General features: G+C 58.4%; 1 protein-coding gene across 5 annotated transcripts in view; it reads right to left on the reverse strand.

The window, feature by feature from the left end:
* Nucleotides 1-21,013, reverse strand: part of ITPK1 (inositol-tetrakisphosphate 1-kinase) — a 172,054-nt gene continuing 151,041 nt past the window's right edge. For all 5 annotated transcript variants that reach the window (XM_073895804.1, XM_025869437.2, XM_025869438.2 and 2 more), the window contains 6 exons: nt 20,089-20,187; nt 19,649-19,689; nt 16,743-16,908; nt 11,004-11,071; nt 6,497-6,659; nt 1-2,214 (listed from right to left, as the gene is read on the reverse strand). In XM_073895804.1, coding sequence (XP_073751905.1) covers nt 1,856-2,214; nt 6,497-6,659; nt 11,004-11,071; nt 16,743-16,908; nt 19,649-19,689; nt 20,089-20,187 — 896 coding nt within the window. In that variant the 3' untranslated portion in view covers nt 1-1,855. The remainder of the gene's footprint in view (nt 2,215-6,496; nt 6,660-11,003; nt 11,072-16,742; nt 16,909-19,648; nt 19,690-20,088; nt 20,188-21,013) is intronic.

Here is a 21,013-nt window from a genome sequence, read left to right on the forward strand (position 1 = left end):
TGCAGTTTGATTTCAGTAGTTTATTTTGGAGACAAAGCAGTGCAAGAGGCCAGCCGCACTTTCCTGCTTCCCCGGGGCTCAGGGTTGGACTAGGAAAGGCGCCGTACAGACATTATAATCGGGGTTCAACACTCAAGTCGTGTAAACGCGGTTAGTCGGTGGGCCCTCAGGTTGCAAGACAGCCGGGCAGTTCCGATGGCACCAACCCTCACCCCAGGCCCAGCCCCGTTTGATGGCGGCCACCACCCAGCCCTTCCTTTCCCGAAGGTGGGTGACCCCCCACGCCCCTGCTGAGCCGGGCCTGAAGGTCCCTCCGAGCGCCCAGGTCAGCAGCCTCCCTGAAGCCACCCTCACTGGACCATGCAGGGCAGCCCAGCCCTTCCCACTTTCTCAAAGCGAACGGGTATCTGAAGACACAAGATCATGCTCAGGGGGTCCTATACATCAAACCCAAGTTCACCTTGTCCCAAGGCTGACAAAGCCTCTCGCTGGCCCCCTTCTCTGTGGAGGAGCAGGTGGGCTGCCCGCTGCACCGTGGGAACAGACCGATCGGCTGGTGGGATCTGTTGCCATCAGGGGCCGGGGTGATGCTCATGGAGGAGGGGGTAATGGCTTCCTCCCCTCTGGGGATGCAGCTCCCTTCACACTTGGCTGGCTTAGTGCTTAGGGCTTACAGTGAGTATGGGAGAAGGGTGGAGCGGGCCCGCTGGGCGGGTGTGAAAAGACGTGAAGCATACAGGCAGCCTCCCCATCCTGGGGAAGAGGGCCCCCGAGCACCTCAATGCCAAGCGGAGGCGCATCAGGTTGACTTCTCAGAGAAGCAGGCTGCACCGCAGGGGCTGGGGCATCAAGCCTGCCCTTCAGAGTGCTCTGGGCTCAACCACTCATCAGAGATGAGGACACAGAGGCCCAGCAACTCCAGAGGTGATTTGTCCAAAGTCACAGCACAAATCCTTGGCACAGGCGGGATCAACCCGGGGGGTCCCAATCAGGCAGTCTCCTCCTGGGTCCTGGGGAGCAGCGCCTGATCAGGAAAGGAGGCCCCCCTGCAGGGCTGCACGGGACCCACGCTGAAGGGCCTGGTGGACCCCAGGGAGTTGGACGTGGAAAGGGGAAGCCAACTCGAGGCCTTCCTTCTTCCCTTTTGTGAGCAGGAAACAGGCGGCCCACAGCCCAGACCCCCTGCATGGAATTCCCCAAGGAAACAGTAGGTGCACCTCTCACTCCCTCTGGCTCTTGCTCTTGGGAGGGACAGCTGCACACCTGGTTGGGGCTTTAAGGCCCTGTTCTGCACAAGGCTGTGGGGGTGGCCAGTCGGAGGGTGACAGCGAGGGGGCCCGGCCCGGGTGCAGAGAGCTTGCAGAAAAGAGAGAGAAGGAACCCCTCACTCGCTCTGCTCAGCTGCCAAAAGCCTGCCCTCTCCGGGGTCCCCGAGGCCTGATCCACAGCAGCCATCGAGACGAGCAGACGTGGATGTGCACACTCACTCACTCACACACACTCACACACACACACACACACACCCCACCTCACACTCAGACCTAGTGTTGAAGACACAGCAAGTGTAAACCCAGTGAAGACATCTGCACAGCAGGTATCAGGCGGGATGTCCATCTTCCCCGAGGCTGGACCACTTAGGGTTCCTTTCCATCTCCCCCTCCACCACCCCTTATTTCAATCATGACATCAGAAAATCAGGTTAAAAATTAAAAAAAAAAAAAGAAGAAGAAGAAGAAGAAGAAGAAGAAGAATCAGATCGCTGGGAATTCTTAGTAGGAGCGTCACTGCTGGGAGGGGCTGACCCAGCAGGTGCACTCTGCGGCCCGCGCCGCCCTCTGGGTCCCGGGCTCCACGGCTACTGGGAGGAGGCCTTCGTGGCCAGCGAGGCCACGCAGTGCTGCTGGAAGCTGGGTGACACGGCGGCGGTGCAGCCGAGTCTCTGGTGCGGGAGTTTGGTGGTGCCGCCTGGGCCCACACCGCCCGCGTCGGCCTCCGACGTCCAGGGGGGGTCCGGGCCCATCATGCTGCTGCAGCAGCCGGGGCCAGCGCTGCACGTCCGCTCGCCTGCCAGGCTGCCTGCCTGCTCCGCCAGGAGCCTGCTGTGCCTCAGCGGGGCCACGTCCCCCGCGGCCGCTGTGGCCGCGCTCTGGCCCTGCAGGACGGTGGCCACGTGGTTCAGGAGGTCTGTGAAGAACTCAGTGACGCCCTCGTAGCCTGCAGGTGGGAAAGACAGACAGCACGGGGCGCTGAGCCAGGCTGCGGTGGAGACGGGCCGTGGGCGCGGGGCAGGGCGGGGCGCAGGCTGACCACACGGCTCGCAGAACTCGAGGTGGGCACGCTCAGGATTTAGAGAAAACCGAGGCTCAGTAAATAAGGGTACCCATCGAAGCCACCAAGCCTAGACTCAAAGTTGGGTGTGGGCGGCCCCAAAGGGCTAGCCCTTGAATTCAGCTGTCCCCAGGGTGTGAGAAGCTGTCACGCTGGGGACAGGCAGACACCCTGCACCCTGTCCCTCTTACACACAGCGTCAGCATCTTGTGAACTCACCCACCCAGTGTGCCAAGACGCACGTGGGGAAGAGGAATGGCGGGGCGGGGCGGTACCAAAGGCCCACTCCTCACGTTCTCAATCACAAACAACCCTCTACTCCACGTGGCCCAGCTCAGCTTCCTCCTGTGTAAACTGAGAGGTCTCGGTTTGGAGGCTGCTGTGGGCACGCCCGAGGGGACGCAGGATCGACAGTGGCCGCTCCTGGAACAGAGCCTGCTGCCTCCTCACCCCCAAAATACCCGGAGGGAGGCCCTCTGTGTCACGTGCTCAGAGCATCAAAGCCAAAGGACGGAGACCGGGCGCCCCCAGTGGGGCCACTGCACGGCCACACCCATGCCGCTAACAGAGCGGGGCCTGGGGCTGCCCACAGCCCACATTTATTTCCTAACACAGATATGAAGGCAAAAGTCAGCAAACACGTCCTCGGAGACTACCCACCGAGCCGGTTTGTGATCTAGAGCAAGGATTCTGCTGACTCCCAAAAAACTGCTTTGGTAGAAATTCAATATGAGTGGGTGCCCTCCCCCGACCCTGAACCACCCCGGAGGCCGGAGGGCTGGGCACACAGCTCCAAGACCAGGACCGAGAGTGTGTGCCCACCCCGGGAGGGGCTCCAGGCACTGCTGACCCCCCGCACGACCGTGGCCTCCATCAGCAACGTGAGGCCGGTGCTCAGAGGGTGCCAGGACCCTTGCACATCCTCCAGGAGGGCCCTCACAGCTGCCAGCACAGCCTTGGCTAAGAATGAGCCTCAGAAATGACCAGGGCGCAGCCCCTGTCACAGGAGAGCCCACGCGGGGCCAGGCGGCAGGGGCGGCCTCATTTGTCCACAATCTTACTTGCCCAGCAAACAAAAGCTACGGCTTTGAGGTGCTTGAGGCTGAGGGGGGAGAAGTGCCCACAGCAACGGGTACAAGAGCTGAGGCACCATACTCATTCTTCACAACGCTGTCCCCATTTTGCAGACGAGGAGACAGAGGCACAGAGAGTTAAGTGACGGGCCCCATGCACAGGGGGACTGACGCGGGCCTGTGCACAGTGAGGGTGTGGACCCCCACAGCTGCTATTCACCAGGCTCAGGAAGTGCCGGCCTCTGGGCCTCTTCACAGCCCCTGGGGAGGGGGACCCAGGGATTTGCCTCGTTTTACGGAGGACACAAAGCTCCCAAGGGACAGAGCCAGGACCTCAATCAGCGCTTTGGTCATCTGTGCCTTGACTATCCTGTGGTGTCCTGGGTGGCCCACCGAGGCCTGGGGGAGGCCGGGGAGGATGGGCAGGGAGGCGCAGGTGCGCTGCTGGGAATCCGGGGTAGAGATGCAGGCAGAGGGTGGAGGGCTGGAGAAGAGTCAGGCTGTTCCCTCGGCGACCACTCTGCGGTCGCCCGAAGAGGCCCAGGGCAGGGCATGTGTGCTTTCTGGGGCTTCCTGGGGCGGTATGGAGACCCGAGGCTGAACTGCAGGCTAGCGGAGGCCCCTGAGGTCAGCCTGACCCGGCTAAAAGCCACACAGCCGGCGCCCAATGCCTGGGGAGAGCAGACGGAGCATGAACGAGCGCTGCGGGCACCAGCTCGGGGCCGGGCACTGTGCCAACGTCCCTGCCTCTGTCTCTGTACAGTGGAAAGCTCTGTCCCCATGGGGCAGAAGCGTCCACCTCCGTGGCTTGTCCCATCACAGCCTGGAAGGGCAGGGCCAGGATCTGAACCCTCACCTTCGGCTGAGAGGCAGGAAGCCTTGTGGTCAGGAGGGCAGGGCGCCGCTCCTAGCTCCCCCGCATGGTAGCCACAGGACTGGGCAAGTCAGCCAGCCCCTGCCACCACGTTCCCACAGGTGAAGGGAGGTCTTAACAGCCCACTGCACGTGAGCTGTGGTGTAGACAAAAGGGGAGAAAGTGCTCTGAGAGCAGGCCTGGTATGCTGCCAACAGCTACTGCTCTTACTACTTCCCAAGCCTGGCACGCGGCCTCCTCGACGGGGATGCCACCGCCCACCCAGGGCCTGATGTGGCCTCCCCTGGCATGCACGCCTCAGGACGGGCCCACGAGTGCCTGCCAACCAAGCCAGGAGAGGCCAGGGAGCAGCCATCTCCTGGGGAAGATGCTCCCAGCAGCGTGCTCCCTCAGGCAGTCTCTGCTGGGCTTCAGGGCTCTGGCCACCTGAGACCCCACCTCCATGCCTAGGCCCACCCAGTGGCCCTTCTCTGGGCTCCTCTGGGTAGAAGCCTCTCCGCCCACATTGGCTCACGGTCACCGTCCCTCCTCTGAGCACCCAGGATGCCCTCGTGATGCCCAGCCCAAACCGCACAGGCCGGGAGGGGGCCGGCTCAGGACCTTGCACAGAGCCACAGCTCTAGTGCAGAGTTCCATGCTCTCACCATCTCCACCCTTCTAGAACTTCTACCCTGACAGCCCTGCATCGCCCCCCCCTTGCCCCACCAATCCTCACGCTCAGCCACCACTAACCGTGTCCCCCCTGCTTTAGAGTCCCTCGTTTATTTTCACTGTTTCCCCTGACGTGCCGTGGATTCCCTTGGTCTCTCTCATTCCATCACTTACTCATCAAAACCCCACCTCTGCCAACACCCAGGTCTCCATGCAGGCTACACACCCAGGGTGACTGGAGAAATACAGGCCATTGTCCCAACACTGGCCTCAGTGGCTCACTCTTACCTAGCTCAGAGTTGAAACCCCACTTTTTCACCATGCCACAGGGCGGGCTCCTCTCTGGCCTCCCTGTCCCAGCCCCTCCCAGAGGCCTCAGGGGGTGGCTCCTTCCCTTCCTCTGAGCCGTGGTCACGCCACACCCACGTGTCTGGACCAGCTGGGACACATAGTAGGCCCTCGAGTGAATGGCGGAAAGAGCCAGTGGTGTCCTCCCAGCCTCGGTTTCCGTGGCTGTGACTTGCAATGGTGGCTGGGCCTGGCTGCATGCTGAGTCAGGGGACACGCGTCAAGCACCCAGCCTGATGCCCAGGAGCTGCTCAGCCTGCGGTCGCGCTCCACGCCCCATGGAAAAGGCCTTACCCTGCGCCCTGCACACACCCCCTGAGCACTCCGCACATGCCACGCTTGGGCTCTCCCCCGAGATGCTAACCTTGAGGGGAGGAACCGTTTCCTGAACATTTTTGCACCCACTGAGCAGTGACACTGACTTAACCTCCACTGCAGCTACTTAATAAAGCTGAAAGTCAAAGCCAGCTGGGAGGGGGGACGAGCCAGGCTCGGGGTACTCCCATGCAAAGCGGGCTCATTCCACCAACGCCAACTGGGGAGTCATGGCCATCATCCCTGCAAGCTAACGGTCCCACTGAGGGTTCGCCGGGTGCTATCTCCCACTGAGCCCCTTGCTGCTCGAGATGAGTGGAGCACAGCAGAGCCAGGCTGTGGCAACAGCCCTGAGGGCCCCGGGACATGCGTCCTGCGTCCAGAGAGCAGGAAGCCGGCGCCGCAGCAACGAGGAGCTGGCCGGCTCCAAGGCCTGTCCCCAGCACCACAGCTCAGGGCCCAGGCAGGAGCACGGCCAGTCGCCAACCTGTCCTGTGACCTGGGATAATTTCTCCCTCCCTAGGAGACTCGGTTCCCCGCAGGTAAACTGTGGAGGGTGTACTCCCTCCGGAGTCTTTTCAGCTCGTTGAATCCAGAAGGACCCAACAGATTAGCTGAGGTTTGGCCAACAAAGGCTAGTGCTGATGGCACAGGGTCGGGTGAGGAAGGTGAAAGATATTTAGTGCAGGCCCACTAAGCGCCCTGTGCTCTCCCTGGCTGGATGCACCGACCTCGTTTGCCAACTTCAGCACACGCTATAAACCCATTTTGCAGGTGGCGCTGAGGCCTAGCAGGACTGCACTAACCCCAGGGAGACAGGGAGCTGGTCAACCCAACCCTCCTGCCCCATCGCCCAAGGACACTGGTCTACAGACCGACGAAGGGGGTTCCTGGTTCCACCACTCACCTGGGAAGGCGTTGATGTCGATGACCGCGTGCTGCCCAGTCTGGTTGTTGATGATGATGTCAATCCCGAAGAGCGACACACCCAGCGCCTGCCGAAGGGCCCGGGACAGCTCCCTGATGACCTCGTCGCTCGGCCGCTCGAACACGCCCTCGATCTTATCCAGCTGCGCGCGCGCACACACACACACACACACACACGGAAGTCAAGTCAGGCCATGGGTGGGGAGGTGCAACACCATACCACACACAGAGATCCTGCCCAGGTGCCCCAAAGCCTGGCCTTCCCCTCTGGAAGGGGGCAGGACAGAGCCCCGGAGGGCAGCACCCACACGGCCACTCCCCAGGTCCCACTCGCTTCTGGGCAGGTACTAAGAGTCTAGTCCCTGTAACAACCCGGAAGGACGGCCCCACGCTGCTGGTCTCCTGCTCTAGTCCCAGCCAGCCTGGGACAGGCACACGGACTCAAACTTGGCCCCTGGAAGGGCCGCCGAGGAAGGGAAACCTTGGGAAGGACTGTGGATCAGGGGAATAGAGATTTGAATAGTAACAGTGACTTTCTAGCTCTGGGGTCCGAGGCGGAAGTACCCAGCCTCACTGTGCCTCGGTCTGCTCACGTGCAAAACAGGACCAACGAGGCGTCTCTCCTCTGCTGGTCACTGATGTGGTAGGAACAGTATCGGCCTGGCTGGAAGGAGATGCTACACCTGCATTTAGGGCAGGGAGGGCCCTGTGTTGCCTCTGAGTCCGTCAGGGGAAGGTTACAGGAGGTGCCCCATAAATACTGGACTCCTGAGTCCTGGGGGTCGTGGGGCTCAGGGGCCAAAGGGGAAGAAGGGTGGTCGACCCATCAGAGTAAAAGTGAAGTTGGGTCAAAAACTGACACACAGAATTACCCCGTACCCAGCAATTCCTCTCCTGGGTATGTACCCAACAGACTGCAAACAAGTACTATGACAACATTCACAACAGCTAAAGGTGGAAACAACCCAAATGTCCGTCCACACACGGACAGACACACAAACTGTGTCTTCCACAGGATGGAACGTTATTCGGCTACACAATGGCAGGGTGGGTGAGCCCTCAAAACAGTAGGGCCAAGTGTAAGAAGCCAAACACGATAGGTCACACACACTGTGTAACACTGTTCGTATGAAAGGTCCAGAATAGGCAAGTTCATTGAGACGAAAAGCAGATTCGTGGTTGCCAGGGGTTGGGAGGAAGAGGTTGCCAAGGGGTGACTGCTTAATGGGTACAGAGTTTTCATCCGAGGTGCTGAAAATGTTTTGGAACATGATAGAAGGGGGCGATTGCACAAGGTGAACAGACTGAACGTCACCGAACTGTTCGCTTGAGAATGGCTACATTGTATCTTATGTGAATTGCACTCAAAAAAAATAAAAATAAGGGACGCCTGGGTGGCTCAGTCGGTTAAGCAGCTGCCTTCGGCCCGGGTCATTGACCCCAGGATCCTGGGATCGAGTCCCACATCGGGCCCCTTGCTCAGCAGGGAGCCTGCTTCTCCCTCTCTCTCCCTCTGCTTGTGCTCTGTCAAATAAATAAAATCTTTAAAAAATAAAAATAAAAATAAAAATACAGCTAAATCAGGAGGGCTGAGGATAAGAGCCCCGGGCACAAATGGCCCTTACCCCAGCACAGGTAGCCAGAAGGGCCAATGGGGAACCTGCAGACACATACAGAGCAAGGAGCCCACACCAGGGCACCATCAGCAGCCTGCTGTGAAAGCCACGCAGCCTGCTGTGAAAGCCACGCCCGTGGGCTCTGCACAGTCGGCAGGGCCCCCAAACACGACCCTGCTGTCTCGGCGTCCTAGCAGAGGAAACACCTCAGAAGGGGCAGTATCGGCCTGGTTGTGACAAGCCCTTGTCACCGAGCACCTGCCCAAGCCTGGACCCACCTCAAGGTCACTCTTGCTAGTCAGAGGCTCAGCCCAGCGTGGCAGCTCGGCCACTGGATCTGTGGCCCGGGGTCCTCCCCAAGTCAGAGGGAGCCAGGCAAACGCCTTGGCACAGCCCACTCCCCCCTGCAGGCCCTGAGGCGTCATGTACACTTCTGGGCCTTGTTTTCTTGCTCCAAGAAATGGGGTGATAAAACCACGTGCGCCATAGGACGTGTGAGCCAAGAGGCTGGCACCCAGGCGTGCTGGCGAGGCGGGCTCCAGCTGCTGTGTTATCACCAAGTCTCCTAACACGCTGCTCAGAAAAGCACCTTCTCAGCTCAGCTAAGGCATCTGAGAAATCCTTCTGAAGCTGTTTGATGACCTTAAACTAAACAGCCATCCTAGAACGAGATAAAGGCACAGAGATCCTGCCCCTGGGTTGTGAACACGAAGGCAACAACGATGCTCCGGGAAATGGGGAGGCGATGGAGGAGGTCACTAACTCCCCAAATCCCCTGGCCAGCCTGCGGGGCAGGAGGGGGGAAGAGAGGCTCAGCGAGGCAACGTGACTGCCAGGCCACACGTCTGAAACCCGGTGGAGCTCGGGGCTGAGGCCAGCTAGTCTCGTCAGGGTCCACACTCTTCACCAATACCCTAGGACAGCGGAGTGTGGGGGCCTGCAGTTAGGTGTGGGGGTGGGGTCCACCTTCAGCGGCCTCCAGCAGGGGAGGGAGGCGGGGCTCCAAGGCCAGGCCAGAAGGCCCTGACGGGGACTGGAGAGACCCCTGGTGGGAGTGAGGAAGGCAGGAGGGGCTTACGTCTCCCACAGAAAAGGGCATGGCTGATGAGCGCACTTCTCTCGTTTTGTTTTTTGAAGATTTTATTTATTTGACACAGAGAGACACAGCAGGGGGAGTGGGAGAGGCAGAGGGAGAAGCAGGCTTCCCGCCGAGCAGGGAGCCCGATGCGGGGCTCCATCCCAGGACCCTGGGCCTGTGACCTGAGCTGAAGGCAGACGCTTAACGACTGAGCCACCCAGGCGCCACCTCTCTTGTTTTATGTGGTGTCAGTCCTGGGGGCTTCCTGAAGGGCAGTCAGGAGCTGAGGGGAAGGAGGAAATGAGGACGGCCCCTACAGGTCGAGAGGAGGCCCAGAAGCCTCTCGAAGCTTCTCAGCTTTCCTATTTCACAGATGAAGCAACAGGCTGAGCAGCAGACAGGTGATCATCTAGAAGGTTACCTGGGACCCTCTGGGATCAGTGAACAGCCCCAGGGGCCGCTAGAGCCACACAGGGACTGGCAGGGGCAGCGTCCCAGGAAGCCTGTGGAATGCCACCCCCGCCCCACAAACTCACCAGCCAAACAAGGTCTGAGACCCTCTCAGGGAAGAAGCCCTGCGGAACTGGGTCAGTCTAAAGTCTCTGAAGGTTAGAAGACCAGCACCCCTCTGCTTGCACAAAACAGCTTTTTGTATCTTACAATGCACACAGCCAGGCGTGGAGATTCTGGCTTAAAATCTGGTTGTTCTCCAAGCTTCCCTGACCACAGCACGTGTTCCTGGGGAACGTCTCTCAACATCTTGGGGGACACTGGTGCTCCCTCCTGGTCCCAGTCCACGCCTGTGCTCTGTCAAACCCTCAGCACACAGCTGGCTCCTCAGAGGAACCAGACACAAGAAATGAACAGGCGGCCCGGGGGGTGGGGGCGGGGCAGGAGGTGATAGGCAAGTGCATGCCCCCAGTACAGGAAGGAGGGGAGTAAGGCCCAGGGGCAGGGGCCTACTATGGATGCTGTTGGTGAGAACAGCCTAGGACAGGGAGGAGGGCACAGGCAAATCCTCCCAGATTAGCCAGCATGGCCATGACTCAGGAGATGCAGCCCAGGGCTCCAAGGTCAGGGGAAGGGGCAGAGGAGACCGCCAGCCCGCTGGACTTGAGAGGGACGGCAGAAGCTGCCCTGTGACAATTTCTAACTCTCCACTCTGGGCAAACCCTGCTCTGCAGGTGCCGGTGAGGGAAGAAGTCCGAAATTCCCAAGGGACCCAGCTTTGGAATCAGACCAATCTGGGGTCATGGGCCAGCGTGGCCTCTGAGGGAAGAGCCCTGTGAGTCTGGAGAAGTCACTCAACCTTGCTGAGCATGAGCCTCCCCACTCCGGAAAACAGAGCTGTCGGCCCTGCTCCCTCAAGGGCGAGTCGGGGCCCAGGCGTGACGCCGCGGGGCGTCTAGGACAGTGCCTGACACACAGCAACATTCACAGAACTCGCCCCAAGCCCGCCTGCCCCCATGAGCCACCCCCGCAGAGGCACCAGCAGGCCCTTAACAAACGCTTACTGGATTCACGTGGACAAGGAAAGAGAAAGGAAGACGGAGGTGCTGTTGCCTCCCACCCCTTTTTTTAAATCAGGAAAAAGGCAGATGAGCAAGCAGGTCTGCAAATTCCTCGTGACTTGGGAGGAGGGTGGGGAGATCCTCACTCTGGGAGAAGAGTTAGAAAATCTTCCCTCGGGAGTAACCTAGTGCTCTGCTGGAGCCCAGCCCTGGGCCCCACTGCAAGCGGCACCCGCATAGCCAGGGTCGGGAGGGAAGGCCACTACAGCAGGAGGAACATACCGCTGTCAGGACCGATGAGGACTCCGGCTTCGACACGTTGTGGCTATTGAAGAAGATGGACTCCCGGTCTGAAAAAGCAAAGACAGGAAGGAGCCAGAGTCAGCTCAAGGCAGAGAAGGTAACTCCACCAACTGACACCAGGGGGCAGCACCACTCCGGCCACAGTCTCGGTGGCCTTACGGTTCGGCATCCAGCAGCAGCCCACCTGGGGCTCCAGTGAGCCGGGCACCCCCACGCCAAGGAGACATGGCACCATGACCGGAAACATGTCCACTGACGGCTCCCATTTCCCATACAAAAATAATTGCCTTAACGAGCCTACCTCTGCTACCACCTTACAGGATCCTATCTGGTTTTCCCCAACACCTAAGGCCGCATTCCAAAGTGTGTCCAGTGCGTCTTATGGACGTGGCACTAGAAAGGGGGCTAAGAGGACGTTGTGGTGGCTGAGTGAGTGGGAAATGCACTGTACCGGAGTATCAAAGGCCCGAAGTCAAGAGGTACGGGAAACGCTGTTTAATCCGGTATTTCCAGCCCCTCCTAGTATGTGACCATGGTACTCCTTTTCAGCGTAGCACTTGAGAAATGCCCAAACAGCCACTTGGCACGTGAGTGGCCTTTAGAATACAAAGGGTTCTGCTGTTTCCCAAATACATAGGGGAAAAAATAGGAAATCGGGACATGGGCTTTTATAGGATCCATCCAAGAAAAGTATACAGAAAAATTTGTTTGGCTTTGGAAGCTGGCACAGCCCCCCTGAAACACCCTCCACCTCCTCCCACACCATACTTCCTGATCCATGTCTGCCTCCCACCATACCCTCAGTCCCACTGGGGCACCACCCAGATGGGCAGACCGATCCCAAGAATAATGACAGCAATAAGCAGCTGGTTTGTCCATCCATCCCATGGAGTGAGGTTGGTCGGTCACACGTTCTCAAGCACGTGGAAGCATGGGCACAGGAATGCAAGAATCACAAAACCGCGAGCTTCACCACCCCATGCCCCCCCAAGAATGACATGGGGATGTCCTGGGCCATGAGCCCCTACGTGGCCCTGGCAGCCTCTGCTTCAGTCTCTCCAGGACGGGGCATCGTGGCTCCCGTTCCCAGGACACACTGCTCATCCCTGGGACCCAGGCCCCTGAGCGCAGGACAGGAAGGGCCTTGGTTGAGCACCATGGTGTGGAGGGGCCAGGCCACAGGGGGCACCTGCTCTGATCGCCAAGGACCCCCACCAGCTCCAGGATTACGGCGCCACAACAATCATGCATGAGAAAGTGATTCGGGCGGAGGCCAAGCAGGCAGGTGCTGAGATGTACCTGGCATCCTTCCCGCTAGTGGGGCACACAGGCCCCTTGCCGCCCCGGTGTACCCGACAGTCCTCCCGCCGCTCCGACCAGAGCCAGTCCAGACTGGGGGCACGAGAGACGGTCCTGGGGAGGAGCCTGGGGAAAATAAACACCCTGCAGGATTTGTGCCAGGCAGCCCCACCAATCTCTACTCCTGGGCGCCGACAGCCAAAAAGAGTGAGCCTTGAGGGGTGGCAAGGCCTGTGGGCCAGAGGACAGAGTGGGGATCGGGCAGCTGCAGTGAGGGATTCTGGCCTTCTGTAGGCACTGCCCACCTTGGCCCAACCCCACCAAACTCAGGATGCCTCCCACCCACCCCGAGGGTCCCCAAGGGTGGCAGAGCAAGCCTGGGGGGGGGGCGCTGGTAAAGGGCCACGCAGAGCAGGCAGACACAGCCAAGTTCAGGGAGGCTGGGAAGCCTGCAGGAGCCACGAGGCAACACCACAGGTGTTTATGCCAGGAAGGCAAGAAGCTGGGCACTCAGAAGGGCACAGCCAGCACCTGCTGAACTGGACAGATCATGTCACCCAAGAGCTCCCTGCAACAGGAAGACCAAGTCACACATGTGGGCCATTTCAAAGGAGACCCCTTCTCCTCCTGGCTAACTCTGATCCGAGGGCTCTGGCCAGAAGACCGGTCAGAACTGGTGGGGGGCGGGGGGAGCCATCCTCTGCTTACATCCTACCTGTGTCTGGCTTGAGCAGGGGCCACAGGGCGTGCGGGCAGCTTCCAGCCACTCCCCGACCCCGGAGACCGGGAAGCCAAGACGGGTCAGAAGGGGTCACACGTCCTTTGATGCCAACTCCTCGGGGAGCTTTAAGAGACCCAGTCCCTCTAGAGATGAAGCTGGCTGGACCCTGGCACCCTAATCACAGGAGCACTCTGGATCTGGGGCCCCAGGTATTCCCCGTGTCCACAGCGGCCCTGAGACACACAGCCTGAGTGAAGAAGCCCCACCAACACCCCGCGGGGGCAGGAGGGCAATGAAGGGAATAGGGGTGCCGTGGCGCCCAATTTACAGATGAGAAAGAAGAGAGTCCATGACCAGCTTAACACCCCAATATTGCAGTAACTCAGCAGTCAGGAGAAGCGGCCACTCACTCTTCTGCTCCGTCTGCCTCATCTCCACGCAGGTCTCAGGGCCAGGGAAACAGGTCACACTGCTGCAGACGGGGGCCCAAATGCTCTGCCGGGTCCCATACGCGTATCCGCCGCACAGAGGGGACGGCCCTGGCTGCCCTGTCCAAGGGGCTCCCTCTGCTGCTGGGGGCAGCAGCAGCCCCGGACCCCACTGCTTCCTCTGGAGCCCTTCATCTATGCCATGATGCATCTTTTTATTATTTCTCTCCACATGGGCGCTCTCTCCCACTAGAATACGAGCACATGGGGGCAGGGTGCTTGGCTGACTATCTCGTTCCCTCCTGGATCAGTACCTGGCACAGGGCTGGGCACGTGGCAGCTTCAAGGAAATACGGCATCTACGGAGAGGCTCTAGGTGACAGGTCAGCAAACCAGAGCCTGGCGGCCAAATCTGGCCTGTCACCTGCATTTGTAAATACAGTTTTATGGAGCCACAGCCATGCCCAGTTGCTTCTACATTGTCTACAGCTGCTTTCATGCTCCAAGGGCAGAGGTACATAATTACGACAGAGCTGGACATACTATCTGACCTTTTGCAGAAAAAATTTGCTGAGCCCAGCTCTGTGTGCTAAGCGATGCCGTTCTTTTATGGACCCCAAGGGGAGAAAGGCCCAGGAAGGAGAGTAGAACAAAGGCACTAGTCCTCACAGTTAAGAAACAGAAGTAAATCCACTGCACAAAAGGGGGAGCGGAGAAACGTGCCCATCTGGATCCTGGCCCTGGGTAGAGAGAGGGGAGCAGTCTCCCCAGCTGTGAACGAAAGGCAGAGAATGTGTGTTCCTGATGGCTGGCGCAGGACAACACCAACCCTCTCAGGAAGAACCCGACTTCCATTCCAGGCAAGGCAAGCGCGAGATGCCACTGGCCCTAAGGCACACCTGACTTCAGAGATGCCATCCAGTAAAACCCAAAAGTGCCCCTGAGAATCATCAGAACAGTAGTTATGGAGGGAAGGCTAGTGTCCCTGGCTGCCTCTCCTCCACCCCCCCGCTCGCCGGAGGTCCTGAAGAATCCCACTCAAGGAGCCCCAACCACCTGCGCGGACAGGGGAAGCTGCAGGCCTGCCGTGCTGGACGAGAACCAAAAAGCCAGGGTGGGGGCTAGAAAGAGCCCAGAGCCCCCATAGCCCCCCTGCTCAATTGGTCCAGCTTAAAGGACCACTGTCGATTTATGCTTCTGATCCGGAAAGAACACACGTACCAAGAGAACAAAGCCCGCACCAGCTCCCTGGCACAATGCCCCAAAGGCTGCAGACATGAAACCAGCTTTGGGGATGGATGGACAAACACGCTGAAAGTTAGTCAGCTTATCTGAGCACAATAAACATTTTGGCATTAGCTCTGTGTGCTTATCTACTCATCGATTTGGCCCCAGCTGATATTTTATGGAAAACTGGCAAGCTGGAAATGGTCAGAAGACACACAGCCATGGAGCCCGCGTCCTCAAGACACAGGACATAGAGTCCACACCCTACTGCGGAAGGCTCCCGGTGCTGAGACGGAAGCTGGCCCAGCGCTTTGCAACCAGGATGAAAAGGAGAAAAAAAAGGATACTTTTTGTCTTCAAAGGAAGAAAACCTGGTGATAAATTCCTTTTACAGGTAGAGGAATTTTGGTAAAGGAAAAAAAAGAAAAGAAAAGAAAAGAAAGGGAGCTACATAAGGTATACCACTCTTAATTTAGTGTACATTTTCCATAGACTTAAAGCATGTATTTTTTAAAAATCAGGAAAATAACAGAAGATTTAAAAAAAAAATAGTCTCTTGGGGAGCCTGGGTGGCTCAGTTGGTTAAGCGTCTGACTCTTAATCTCCATGCAGGTCTTGATCACAAGATTGTGAGTTCAAGCCCCAAGCTGGGCTCCATGCTGGGCATATAGCCTACTCTTCCGCCCACAATTTGTAAGAATGCCTCTTGCTGGGATACAGTCACATACAAAAAGACGACCCCCCCCCAACCCCAGTCCATGGTCCTCTCACCCCTAGATCATTCCATCATCCTAGTGTGTTGGGGCTGGGACCATGGTGACAAACCCTGGCAATGCAGACTCGAGTCCTGGGGCCCCACATCCGACGAGGAGGCTGCCTGCACCCAAAAAGAAAGTGAAGAATCGATGCACATTTCCAAAGTATCTGCTCTCTCTGTGCTGTGTTAATGGGAAGAAAAAAGCTGTCCAGGGAAGAACAGCTGAACTTCATTCAAGAGAAGTGGCTTAAAGCCACCAGGAGCGGATGGTGACAGGCAATCCCAGCAGGAGAGACTTTTTAAGAAGACACATCTGTTTGCTCAGATGGAGACAAAACAGCCGGTATTTCAATACATCTGGTGATGGCGGGTTTCCCTTGCAGAGATAAATGTACGGCGTGTTTGAGCAAACCACATGAGAACAATCAAATATCCTCCAAGGGGTCCTCTCAGAAAGCTCTGCTTATTTCAAAGACGCTGTTACTCTGTTCCAAAGGTTTCTGGAACTTGCCTCAGAGATGCCTTCAGAACCCCCAGACATTCTTTTGAGCAGCCCCAACACCAGCAAATCCTTATCTCAGCGTCTGTTTTTGAAAGGGCCAACGGCCACCTGGTGTCAGGAGAGCAGCTAAAAAAAAGCTGAGTCTGTGGAGCGCCCCCAGCCTCCAATGACGGCAGCATCCGGCAGATGCCGCCACCTGTGACACCTGAGGGATACCCAGGATCCGCAACACTCGGGCTCGGGCCTCACCCCTGCAAAGGGGGGCCTGCTGGGGACGACTGCCCACATGGACCTGCCGGAGGTCCCACAGCTAGGAAACACCATGAGCCTGCAGGACTTCTAACGGAGCGCGGGGCCACCTCAGCGGCTGCAGAAGTGGCCAGTAACTCAGTGTTTCCCCACTTGGAAAAAGGGGATCTGATAAAGCAGTCAGCACTCTGGCCCTCAAAATACGAGGGGCCCTTTCCCAAACTCACTTCCCTGAAGGGCCCATCATCCATTCCAGCATGTTCCTCGTGAGTCTCATTTCTGCGTGGGGCCCCAGGAAGCATCCTGGTGGTTCAGATGGATGGAGCCCCTACAATGACCTGATGGGATGGGGTTTCACCTTGTTCTCTGAGACCTCCTCACCCACTGCATGCAACTCCTTCAACCTTCAGGTCAGCCTATCCCCACACACCCCCTCCCCCCAAAAATAACACAGGGTGGCAGTGGAAATGCTGTAGGACCGACGGCTGATGCCTGTCCCCAGCTGGGCCCCCGAGACGGCAGGAAGCTTGGTTACCTGACGTGCCCGCAGAGAAGTTCTTCAGCGAGGGCCTCTGGACCACAGTGTAGGACTCGCCCACCACAAACACCTTGTACAGGACTGCGTTGTGGTTGATGAAGTTCTGGACCACACAGGGCGGCTGGATGGCACTCAGGCCCTCCTGGTTGAACACGATGGCCATCTGTGGAGATAAGGGGCCAAGGACTGTCAGAGTCTACTACCTACTCAGTCTTAGACACAGGGGCACATCACCAGTCCAGAGCTCTGCCACCAAGGACCACCCCTGTGAACCGAGGACTCTCCATGAAAAATCTCAAGCCATGGTGAGTGGAGTGAGACTTGAGAAGAACACCTGGGGATCAATTCACTCCTACTCCGGGGGCTTAGAAATCCTGCAACATCAGGCTCTCCCTGTAGGATTGAGTTGGCTGTGCACTGCACAACTCCTCTATTCACATTGTGATCCAGGAAATAGGACCCCCAGTTGTATACTACACATTCTTTATGACCTCCTTAGAGGTTCCTCCACAAAGATCCAGGTGAGGCAGGAAGTGGAAGGCAACAGATCGGGAGTTGGGAGGCCTTGGGTCAAAATCCGTATGTGGACAAAGGCTGCCTCTGGCTGCTCACTCACGACATGCCCAGCCCTGTTCTGACCACTTAATTTGAGTCACCTGGTGCTGTCCTCACACTGCACTTCTGAGGGGGGCACTATTCTCATGCACCTTTTACAGACTGAGGTCCTAAAAAGCTCAGTGGCTTGTTGGAGAGCCCAGGATGGGACTGGGTCTGCCCAGCACGCAGCCTTGGCCTCTGACACACGGAGTAAGCTACACGGAGGCTTGAGGGGCGGGAACATGCTGCTCCCAGTCGCTGACTGTCTGGGGACAAAGGTCCCCCCAGAAGGATCTGGTAGGCCACTAAAGCAGGGAGAGGAGAAGGGCAGCTGGAGAAAAATCTCTGCTTGGGCTGTCAGCTGCCTGTCTGGGGCCACGGCTAATCCCTCGCAGCCCACAAGCCCCAGGAAGGAGCCACCAGATGCCCAGAACTCGGGGCAGGAATGTCGGAGCCTGGACAGCTGGCCGCCTGTGCCGGCCCCCGCCCCTGGCGTCCACGATCATAGAGCACCACCCCAACGTTCTCGGTGCTTAGCCGCACGGGGCAGAAGCAGAGATCCAGGCCACACGGGGTAGCGGACCGTGCACGCACTGCATGTATGTGTGTGTGGGCACGCGCCACAGGGACCGTCCCCTTAGCCTTCTGCCGAGGCAGGGAAAGAATACAGGGGGCTCCAGAGCCAGACACGGGTTGAAGTCCTAGCTCCAGCACCCAGCCGCCAGACTGCGGGGGTGGGGGGGGGGGACTTGCTCCATCTTCCCCACTTATAAAACAGCAGCAGTAACTACCACAGGATAGCTTCAGAGGCGCTTTGGGCTTCTGGCTCAGGGGTTCAACTCAGAAGGGGGAGCTGGTAATTTCACTCTAAGCAAATCAGTGTGCTTGCACTGGTTTAAAAACAAGACAAAAACCCAGACAGCTCTGTGAACATACAATGAAAGAGAGTAGTTTGGCCAAACTAGTTGGGTTTCACTAAGCTTGGGGCTGGGGGACTCAAGAGGTAGGGCTCAGGGAGACCTCAGTCGAGGCAAGGACCCTAATCAGAAAGCCTCACTTTCCTGTCTAAAGCCAATCATGTCCACAGAGCTGTCCTCTATCCTCACTGCACTCAACATCCCCAGGCACCCCTAGAATAGGTGAGAAGCCTTGCCCCCCCAACCTCCAGACTCATGCTGCAGGGGGCGCCCCACGCGAGGGAGCAGCCCTCTGACATGAAAGCCTCCCAGGAGGCAGGTGGCCCGCAGCACACACCAATTCCCTGGGAGCCTCCAGATTCCAATCCTGGAGGCTCCGTTCCCAATCACCCGGCACCCCCACTCAGGAGAAGAGGAGCCCCTCCCTGAAACAGCACACTGTGGGTCGGGAGAGACAGGGATGCACACATGTGTACATTTTGGAGCCAGATTCCGACAGCTAGACTAAGGGATGAAAGCCTCCCCTGAACACACTGACCCCAGACGTGAGTGAGGGTCGAGACTCCTGCCAAGGAGGGAGCTCACTTGGATCCGGAACCCCCACCATTCTGCAGTGACCTGGCAGGCTCTGTACCTGGTTCCCTCACAGCGCACCCAATGCTTTCTGTGCCAGGCCCCACGGCAGCACAGGCAGCAAGCCCCTCCTCCTCAACCACCATCACATCCCCACTTACAAGTGTGGACAGACACTCAATAGAGGCTGGGGGGTCTGCCCAAAGTCACATAGTTGGCAGTGCACAGAGCCAGACCAGCTCCCAGGTCTGTATGATTCCAGAATTCTCTCACGAAGAGAAGCGGTTCCTCTCCTGCAGGCTGAGCTTTTCTGCATCAGGACAGTCTAACCACACTAATAGTGACTAGAGCCACTAGTCAGAAAAGTGTAAGGCATTGACCCACAAGAGGGACCGGGTGCTAGTGAAAGGGGCAGGTGGGAGGTTGGCAGGCAGGTGCTGTGGGGGCAGTGAGAGCACCTTTCCAGCTCACAGCACGCAGAGGGGCCCAGTGCAGGGCCCGGGCACAGAGCGGGCGCCCAGGGAGTGATCCACACTGACAAGCCAGAGGTCAAACTGGAATATGATCTGCAAGGGCTCAGAGCGGGCAGGTAGACCCCTGGCACACGCCTCCCACCCTTGGGGACAGGCCAGGCATGGGCAGAAGCTGGCAACAGTGTGCAGAGCCACAAGCAGGAACAAGACAGGGAGCGGGAGCAGCAGGGGTGGGATCTAGCACATAGACTCTTGCGGGCTCCCAGAGAGACACTGTGAGCTGGAAAGACAGGGACACAGGGGGAGGAAATGGGGGAAGAGGGCAGTCAAAGCTTCCGCTTACCTCGTGAGAGTTGGTGCCATGAGCCACTCTGGTTTTGCAAACTACGGAGCAGGGAGAGAAAAGAAGAGAGACATCAGTGAGGTGACTTCCCCACAAAGCCTGACCTGGCAGACATGGGGAGAAATTCCTGAAATTCCTGCAGCCCATGGGGATAAGGGGCAGTGGGGAGCTGGGGGAGACACGCTGGCTCAATGGTGGCCAGCATCCGCACTCACGGTGGTCTGGACAGACGCTGCCGGGCCAGCAGAGCACCGCCAGCCCACACCACCTGAGGACCCGTCTCCACTGCGCAGGTGGGAGCAAGACGCGGGGCTCAGCCCTCCCTGGCAGCCAAGGCCCTCGTGCATCCCGGGGAGCCACAGAGAGCTCCCCACCACCATCCGGCCTGCAGCCTGCGGTGCCTGCTGAGCCTGCCCAGCGGGGCCCGGGGTGGTACGCACTGAAGGGGAACGCCAGGCCATTCTGCTCCAGGAGCCTCATAGTGTCGTCTCCACTCAGACTCGTGAGCTCCATGAAGGGTGGCGAGCAGATCCTGTCATCTGTGGACAGAGAAGAAGCCCACGTCAGCAGGCCGCCCACTAGCCCCCAGGCCCACTTTCCTGTGACAGACCCACCTCCCCAGGGCCTCCCTCGGCACCCCTGCTCCCCTGAGCGGGCACCCCCAACTCCGCAGCGAGGGCACGAGCGTGCGCGCAGACACCGACGATAACAGCGGCATGGTCTTTAATTACATTTTGTATTAACATTTCTGTAATTACAGAACCAACGTATGATAAGCATAAAACTTGAAGACCAAAGAAAAGAACCACATGCACTCACAAATATGACTACTACCGCAACCAAACCTAGAGGCACGTGCACATGTATGCACACAGAACTCTACAACCGGACGCTGTCTGGGAACCCAAACGTTCACTCAGTGAACTATGAACATTTTCTGGTTCAATAAAGCCTTCTCCTACCACACGCCTTATTGGCTTCACATTAACTGCAGAAGTGACGCTGTGGGGTTAGCTCCGGCCACGCGTCTAGCACTGTGCTATGGGCTTTGCGTGCACCTCTGAAGTCTGCAGAACAATCCTTTGAGAAGGAAGCCGAGGCTGGGGAGACACATCTCATCAGCCACTGCCTGCTGGTGTGGCCTCCTGACTCCTTCCCTCCCTCCCTCCCCCTCTTTCTCTCTCAAGCATGCTCACGGCCCTTCTCCAGCCTCCTGCAGACACACGTCGGCCCTGGCCCTGCCCCGCTGCCAACACCTTCTCACACCCTGGCTTGCCTGAGTCCCCGGTTTCAGAGGGGCGCCCATCCAGCGGGTTCTTGGTACATCTGGTTTTTCTGAAAAGCTCTGGGAGCTGAGTCTGCTCT

Source organism: Callorhinus ursinus, unplaced genomic scaffold (genome assembly GCF_003265705.2).
Source record: "Callorhinus ursinus isolate GAN/ISIS: 27379988/994484 unplaced genomic scaffold, GSC_fseal_2.0 scaffold8, whole genome shotgun sequence".
NCBI classification, from domain to species: domain Eukaryota; kingdom Metazoa; phylum Chordata; class Mammalia; order Carnivora; family Otariidae; genus Callorhinus; species Callorhinus ursinus.